The sequence below is a fragment of the Triticum aestivum genome, chromosome 7B (assembly GCF_018294505.1).
Source record: "Triticum aestivum cultivar Chinese Spring chromosome 7B, IWGSC CS RefSeq v2.1, whole genome shotgun sequence".
In the NCBI taxonomy this organism is placed as follows: Eukaryota; Viridiplantae; Streptophyta; class Magnoliopsida; order Poales; family Poaceae; genus Triticum; species Triticum aestivum.
The window spans coordinates 605,608,195-605,616,373 of NC_057813.1; the positions used below are offsets into that span (position 1 = coordinate 605,608,195).

An 8,179-nucleotide genomic window follows, 5' to 3' on the forward strand; every position below is an offset into this window, starting at 1 on the left:
ATTTCGCATGAAGGAAGCAACTGCCGGAGGGAAGGAAGGAGCAGCTGCCGGCTCGCCGGAGAAGCCCTCTGGGTCTATCTTAGGGTGGCAGGTGACCTCGGTGTCTATCTTAAAGTGGTAGGTGTCCCGGTTTTCTATCTTGTGTGCGTGCGGGGCTGGGGCGGAGGTCTCCCCGAAAAAAAATTGTTCAAGTTAAAGGGATGGCCGGGGGCAGCGTTAGCATGGCGGTGGACGAGAGGGTGGGACGGCAAGGCTGGCACAGGAGCGCCGTCGGTCGTGGGCGGTGATGGCTGCCGGTTTGGCGGATGGTACGTGGGGCGGGTCGATAAGGAAACAAAGGTGGGGCGCTGGAGGTTGAAGAAGGAATCTGACCGCTCGTTTTAAATCCAATGGCTTAGACGAATCGACTGGCCCAAATTGAGTTTTCAGTCCACTTACCCCTAACCAGTCCCATTTGAAATAGAGAAAGTACTGTGCACAAAAACGTGCAGTTTAGCCCCCGCCAGGACCACCAAAACGTGCACCACCTTAAAGGCTTATAAACCAGATGCCATACCATCACCAATTCACAACACATCACAACAAGTACAGTCGAGTCCTTGATACGTACAGAGAGAGCGGCATATGTACACGACGCAGAATCCTATCCACACGACACCTTCTCCTATCGCCGCCGGCGCGCGACACGCATCGGCATCGTCGATCACCCGGAGCAGCAGAACCACCGTCCCCCGACGCCGGGCTGGCCCTCGTGCAGGACCATCCCGGTTGGATGGTTCGGCCGCACCTTCACCAGTCTCTCGGCTGCCGACAAACACACGTATCAGTACAACCAAAGCGAGAGATGAAGCCGATCGAGAAGAAGCAGGTAGAGTTTCATAGAGGCTTGCCTAGCTCGTAGAAGAGCTCGCCGACGTTCTGCGCCGTCTTCGCCGACGTCTCCATGAAGAAGAGGCCGTTCCGCTCCGCGTACTCCAGCGCCTCCTGCTCGCTCGCATTCATTCAGAGAAAAACAGAGGGGATGGTGGGTTTGACTGACAGATGCAGCACCGGGGTTCTGAGTTTTTTTTGTCTGCAAATATGTTGCAAGTATATGTACCTGTGTGCCAACATTCCTCTTTTTTTCCAGATCGACCTTGTTGCCCACTAACGCCATCACCAGATGTGGGTTCCCTGCTTGGATGCGCAGAAAAACCTAAGCACTGACATGCATATTGAGTTCCAGCGACGAGATGGAAGTACAGAGACGTGTTCAGATATACTATACCTTGTCTCTGAAGCTCGTCGACCCACCTCTTTGCTCGGGTGTACGAATCCTGACGCCCACGCAGACAAATTAGAACAGATTAACGGTCGAATATTAAGCAGGGCAGAGCGAGTAGTTTCAGTTTCCATCATCAGACACGACACGATCGACTCATTCAGCACGTATTTCAGAGAAGGTCGCTAAAAGAAGTTTCCGAGGAGAAGAGAAGATCTCTCTCAGTCTCACCGTGCTAGTGATGTCGTAGACGACGACGGCGGCGGCGGCGCCGCGGTAGTACATGGGGGCGAGGCTGTGGTAGCGCTCCTGGCCGGCGGTGTCCCAGATGTCGAACCTGACGGTGGCGTCCTCGCCGCCGCCGGCGCCGCTCACGGGCAGCGCCTGCGAGAAGAAGGCCGCCCCGATGGTCGACTCCTGGCACTCGTAGTAGAGCCCCTTGGCGAACCGGACGACGATGCTGGTCTTCCCGGCGCCCAGGTCCCCCAGCAGCACCTGCACACGCACGCACGCACGCACGCCGCAAATCCGATCACTCTCGCCATGAAAAGCAGCATGCTAGATCGACCGTTACAAGCAAAAGCCATGGTGGAGAGACAAGGTGGTCGGTGGTGATCGGACGGAGAAACGAAAACTGCATGCCTGGGAGACGTACCCACCAGCTTGGCCTGGATGACGGTGCTCGGAGTCGGAGCCATCATCGATCTCGCCGGCCGGGGTCGAGGTGAGGATGGAGGCGGTTCGGGTTGTTCACGTGTTGAAGGCGGTGAGCGCGAAGACGCATATGGTTTTGCACGCAAGTTGCCGTGCGTGCTTACGGCGGAGACCGGTGGTTGTGCGGGCTTGTATGGCTCTGGCCTCCGGCAAAGCGAGCTGGTGGTAGGTTCAGGTTCAAGACTGTTCGGTAGAGGTCTCTGCTCTTTTTCTTTTTTTCTTTTTTTGACTCTGCTGCGTGCGACTGCGTACCTACGGGCCGGACAAGTTTTGTGTACCGTGTGCCAGGCAGGACAATTGCATGGGCCCTCGGTGGACACTGGGCTTTGGCACTCCCCTTCATTTCCGGCAACCGTGCCGCACTGCCCACGGTTACGAAAACCATGAACCCCTCAGGAAAAAAAAAGCCATGATATAAGAACATCTTCAGCCACGCCCCCAAGAGGTCCTTTCCAGGCGTTTTTTCGCGGCGGCGCCGAAAAAACGCCCCAGTCGCGTCCCCAGGACGCCGAATTCCGCCGACTCGGTCCGTTTTTATGCCCGGCGATCGCAGGCCGAACCCGGCGCACTAGGGGGCGCTCAGGGGCTCCGGTGCAAGGAAAAAGCCCTCCTGGGGCCACATTATCAGGCGAAAAGGCAAGCCACCCACCCAGATTCGCCTCTGACTCCCCCGCGCTCGGGCGCCACCCTGCGCCACCCTGCCGATCCCGGCACCATCCACCGCCCACCGCAGCTACACAGATCATTTCCCGCCGGGAAAAAGAAGAGGTTTCGCCGAGGCAGCCTCTCCGCCGCCGTCCGGGCAACTTTTCCGGCGTTCCGGCCACGCAAGGCCTGTTTGGCGGGTTTGCGCCCACCTCGCCCGCAAGATGTTCGGTGATTTGCCCGGCCCGGCTATGGACTCCGAAGATGAGGAGGCGCTCGCGGCGTTGCTGGAGGAGGAAGCCGAAGCCGACGTCCAGGAGCAGGAGCATCTCATGGTGCTCGCCGGCCTGCTCGGAGCAGTGAAAAGCCACCGTCCCGGTGATCCACTCGACGACTATGGGCGCATGGCCGAGTCCATCACCATTGAGTGTTTCTACAAGTTCTGCAGGGCATTGGTGGCAGTGTTTGGACCGTAATACTTCGAACATCCAATGCGGAAGACACTGCTCGGAACGTAGCACAGAATGCAGCAGGAGGATTTCTTGGGATGCTTGGAAGCATCGATTGCATGCATTGGAAATGGAAGAACTGTCCATTTGCTTGGCAGGAGTTGTACAAAGGCGTCAAAGGCGGTTGCAATGTGGTACTTGAAGCAGTGGCCACACAGGACCTCTGGATTTGGCACTCTTTCTTTGGGATGCCAGGAACTCACAATCACATCAACGTCCTGCAGTGCTCCCCTGTCTTTGCCAAGCTTGTTGAAGGTCATTCTCCTCCGGTGAACTTCAAGGTCAATGGGCGGCAGTACAAAAAAGGGTACTATCTAGCTGATGGCATCTATCCGAGATGGTCGACATTTGTGAAGACCATCTCAAACCCTGTGCCAGGAGGCAAGAACGCCTGGTTTGCGAAGGTTCAGGAGGATTGCAGGAAGGATGTCGAGCGGGCATTTGGTGTGCTCCAATCTCGATTTGTTGTTGCCCTGTTCCCTGCTCATACCTGGTCAAAAGATCAAATGTGAGAGATCATGACTTACTGTGTCATCTTGCACAACATGATCATTAAGAGCGAGCAGGAAGAGCCAGTGTTTGACACTAAACCATATTACAGGGAGGGTCCTCTTGCCCAAGTTGATCACCAGCTACTGGCAACCTGGACTGACTATCTCAATATGCGTCAGGAGATCCGAGACCCACAGGTGCATCAAGAACTGCAACACGATCTGGTGGAGCACCTATGGAGGCTCAAGGGCGACGCGGGAATGACGTGTGATGAAATTTGAGTTTTTATTTGTTAAACTATATAATTTGTATTGAACTATTTGATTTATGTGATGAAACACGCCGATACACACCGAACCATGCCGAACTATGTGACGAACTAAATTGATTTCTATTTGTATGCGAAAATTCACGCCGAACCGCGCCGAATATGGGCCGATTCACGCAGATATCAGGCTGTTTTTGGATACAATTGGACCGAACACTGGGCCGAAATCGGCTCCTGGGGGCGACGGCTGGATGCCCAACCGCCCCCAGCGCCGAGTATATCACCAGCTCATCCCCAGGCCGCTCTTTTTCAGCGTCCTGGGGGGCGAACGGCTGGAGATGCTCTAAAGCCACTAAAAAACAAACCATGATAAGCCCTTCGGTGAGGAAGTTTCAGTCATAAGAAAAAAACACTACTTTGGATAATCTACTCTCTCTGTCCAATAACATAAGAGTGTTTTTTAGGGAGTACTCCCTCCGTTTAGTGATCTAAACACTTTTATATTAGTTTATAGAAGGGATTAGCCACCAAGTGATCCGTGATGTCTTCGTCGATCAGAGCCCATACACTCCGGCCATCGTGCAATTCAATAATGTCTACTGCTCTAGTTCAATTCACAATTTCGAGTCTCTCTCTCAAAAAAAGTAACAACTTTGAGGCCACGGCGGGGGACACCTGATGGCATTGTAGCATGCACCGGCTCAAGCAGGTCATGGAGCCAACAAAGGCATCTTCTAAAGATATTAATGCATCCTTTGCTTTTATTAAGAAGTTTTGTTTGTTTTAGTTTTGTTTGTTTGGGTGTACTTTGTTTGGTTAAACTCAATAGAATTGGCAATTTCTCAATTAACTTAGAAAATGTAGTTATTTCATAGCCGTTAGATCATGTAGGGAGTTACGCATATGTAAGAAGAAGTTCTTTCTTTTACGCATATTATTAGTCGATTGAAAAAATAAAGTTAGTTATGCACTTGTCGCGTATGGTCGCAGCGCCCCACGCACTGCACTTTGGTTGCGTTGGGTGTGGATGATGTTGTAAGCTTGTCCAAGGTTGACATGCCTCCTTGAGGAATGAAACGAAAATCCTAAACCTACAAACGGCTATGTAGCTGCTGCGAAAACTTCCAACTAATCTAAACATACCCCCGCTGTTTTTTAGATGGGGAGGGCCTAACCCTCTCCTTTAATCCAATCAAATAGTCCCACGGCAGATCAGTTCGTAACCTTATGTAAACCATTACGTGGATGTAGCATTGCTCGTAATGAAATATCCCATTAGCCCGCAAAAAGAAAAACATTTAGGCCAATGATTGGTTCTTAGCGTCAATTTTGATATAGTTTTTGCCAGTTACCTAGAAACAACATTTTGCATCATATGATGAGGCCACTAACCAGACCACAGTTATTATTGGAGCCGCAGAAGATGATTTTCCTTTTTTTGTTTCGCTTCAGGAATTTGGTATTCCCCGCATTAGTCCCTCACTTCCAACCCAAATTGTGGAACATGTTGGAATGTCGGTCAATCATGCATATTACTTTGGGAGTAGTACATATCGTGGCAACATGTCAAGGACGGCACACGGCGCTAGACATCCAAGCCGAAGCGGGCACACGGGAGGCGTGCAAACTGCACGGCGTCCAGTGCCAATTGGCAACCAAGATCGAATCTCCTACGCAATGCGGCGCACAGGGTTAGGGTGAGGCCGTGAGGGTGACACACGCATGCCGCGGCCATGATTTCGACTTTTGGATCATCTTTCCAGCCTCGCACGCGCCACCGTCGTGGCATCATCATCATCATTGCTGCTCCATGCCCATCAGCGATCGATCCCATCCCATCCCCGCAGGCACACACTCATCGCTGGTGCAGCAGGAGTTCAAAGGTGGCAGGGGTTTGCCCGTCCCGGCCGTTGGGAAGCTAGCCCCACGGGCCACGGTCCACGGCCACAGATGAAGCTGTGCGATGTGTCTCCAAACTGTGGATGCGATGCACGTAGCCACGTAGTGCGTCCAGTCGTGGGGGGTCTCGCCGTTTCTGTCGGTCGCGCTCGCTCCTCGTCCGCGCTGACCGATTCTTCGGAGCTGACCTGACACCTTTGAACTCCTTTTATCAAACCGGATGCAAAATTAGCCCTGACACTCTGGCCACGAAGAGCGGACAGATGTACTGCTCTTTCCCTAGCTGACTGATCTCTTCGAGAAATGTACATGTTTTTTTTACGGAGGCAAAAGATTTGCCTCATCCATTAATTAAGAAGAAGTTTAGAGTTGTTTTTACAACAGAAAAACAAGATAAGATATATAGATTCTCGCTGACTGATCTCTTTGAGAAATGTACAGGTTTCTTGGTTACCTGTCGACGGCGCTTTGCGAGGGCAACCAAAGCAAGCTTGCCATTTGCCAACGGCTGAACACGTTCCCAAAGGTCAAGGCCAAATCGGTTCCGGCCGGCCGGCACCCGGCAGCGAACATGCTTACATGCGTACGTACATATATACATACACGAAAACAGAGTGAAAAACAATTCCCTCACGCCGCGTCAGTGCCAAATGTCGGGGACAGAGGCCATGGAGGGAGGAAAGCGAGCTGCCCGTGAGCCTCCATTTTCATGGCGCCGGTCGAGCCTTCATTTCATCACCCAAATGGACACGCAGCACATGATCCGACGAGGCCCGAGTGATGAATATATGAACGAAACGAACCAACGCCTGGCGGGCGCTGGCCGGCAAGGCGGCAATGCATGCACCCCCGCCTCGTGATGCGCGGAACCCACTCGTGCACTCGTGCTGATCACTCCGTTATCCCACGCGCAAGTGCCTCTCAAGCGCACCCGAAGTCAAAACTATTTTTATGGAGATTAAAAAACACAATTTTGTGGTGTTTTTTAGTACTAGTCCACTAGTCCTAACTGGAACACAGACTCTGTTGTGCAGAGGAACATGTTGGAATGTCGGTCAGTTTACCTACACTTTTTTTTTGGCGGGGAGTTGACCTACACTTATTTGTGGAGAATTACCAGAACTGCCTGCCAGGTGCCCCAAGAAGACATAATGCTCAGGACATATTACTAAGTGTCGTCAGCCCGTCTTTTCCCCTCTGGCTACAGTAGATCGAAGAGGAGACCCGTTTGGCGACCTCAGCGCCTGGGCTCCCGCTGTCGATCTCATCGGGCCCCCTCGCTTCCGGCGCCCTCGTCGGCGTCGTGAGGTGAGGGGGGCCCAGATATAGCTTAGTTTGGTGGCTGTAGCTAGGCTTTTGCTGTCGCGGCAGGTTCCTCGGCGTCGCGCTTGGCTCCGGCCAGGCGGCGAGGGTGGCGGAGACGCCCGCGACTTGGTGTGCTTCGGGTGTTGCGTGGTCTCGTCCATGGCGGCGGCTCCAGGTCTGCTGCTTGTGTGTGCTCCGATTCGTGCGCTCGATCTGGTTGGGCGCCCGTCGGCGTCGTCCTTGGCTCTGGCTCGGGAGACGAGGGAGGAGTTGCACACGAGTATGTCTTCATCCTGGTGCTGCTTTGGCCCGCGGGCTTCGTCGCCGGTGGCGGACGCAGCTCGGGTGCGTTTTCGCGGGGACGACGCTTGGTTGGAGGCTGCGTCTCGTCGGCTTTTTGTTCTTCCGGGGCTCGTTCCACCTCGAGCTCGTCTTCTCGGACGGGATCGACGGGCCACCGACGTAGATTCCTGCCGCTCATCTTGGGCTGCGAGGTTAGGTTTGGCCTGGCCGGCGTGCGCGGCGGCGGGCTCGGTGTGCTCGGGTTTGGTCGAGGAGGCGGTGCCGTCGACCAGATCGGGAGTTTTGCTTCCTCGGCTTCGTCCCTGCCACGTCGACATGTCCTCCGGTGTCGATGGGAAGCCGGTGGAGTCCTGTACAAGAGTGCTCAGGCCGGCGTTGGTCACCTGTGCGGTGGCAGCGGCGGCTGGCGAGAGATTTGGTGGCCCAGCACTCGGGTGGTGGTTTGTGGCGGCAGATCTGGTGATTCTCCTTCGACTTTGTCAAACGGAGGTGCCGGAGCTGGAACCGAGGATTTGCACGGGGATGTACCCCGGTCGACGTGCCACGGCAGCTACGCCTCGCCGTTCGAGGTGGGGCTCATCTTCGACTCAGAAAGCCGTTTCCGGCGATGGTGTGCCCTCGGTTCAGGGTTTGGTGGTTTCTGGCGTCTTCCTTTGCTGTTCGTCTCGGCGGCGGCGGTCGGCGGCTGGTGTTGGCTCTTTCTGCGTTAAGGCCCCCCGGGACTGGATTGTACTTTCTCTTTCTTTGGGGGTCTTTTCGCATTTGTGTTGGGACACCTGGGGT

The 8,179-nt window shown here is 54.2% G+C and overlaps 1 protein-coding gene across 1 annotated transcript; it reads right to left on the reverse strand.

Annotated features, from left to right (window-relative positions):
- Positions 1–513: 513 nt before the first annotated feature.
- On the reverse strand, positions 514–2,101 carry LOC123161131 (ras-related protein Rab5-like). The gene is made up of 6 exons (XM_044578985.1): positions 1,921–2,101; positions 1,493–1,756; positions 1,268–1,316; positions 1,100–1,173; positions 891–984; positions 514–804 (listed from the first exon to the last, which is right to left on the reverse strand). The coding sequence occupies exons 1-6, from the start codon at positions 1,960–1,962 to the stop codon at positions 704–706; spliced, it is 624 nt and encodes a 207-aa protein (XP_044434920.1). The 5' UTR covers positions 1,963–2,101; the 3' UTR covers positions 514–703.
- Between the last annotated feature and the right edge of the window lie 6,078 nt (positions 2,102–8,179).

Coding starts and splice junctions, on each gene's coding strand:
- LOC123161131 (XM_044578985.1), bottom strand. CDS start 1,962: ATGATGGCTCCGACTCCGAGCACCGTCATCCAGGCCAAGCTG. Junction 1,317..1,492: donor TCTACGACATCACTAGCACG/GTGAGACTGAGA, acceptor CGTGGGCGTCAG/GATTCGTACACCCGAGCAAA. Junction 1,174..1,267: donor CGACGAGCTTCAGAGACAAG/GTATAGTATATC, acceptor GCATCCAAGCAG/GGAACCCACATCTGGTGATG.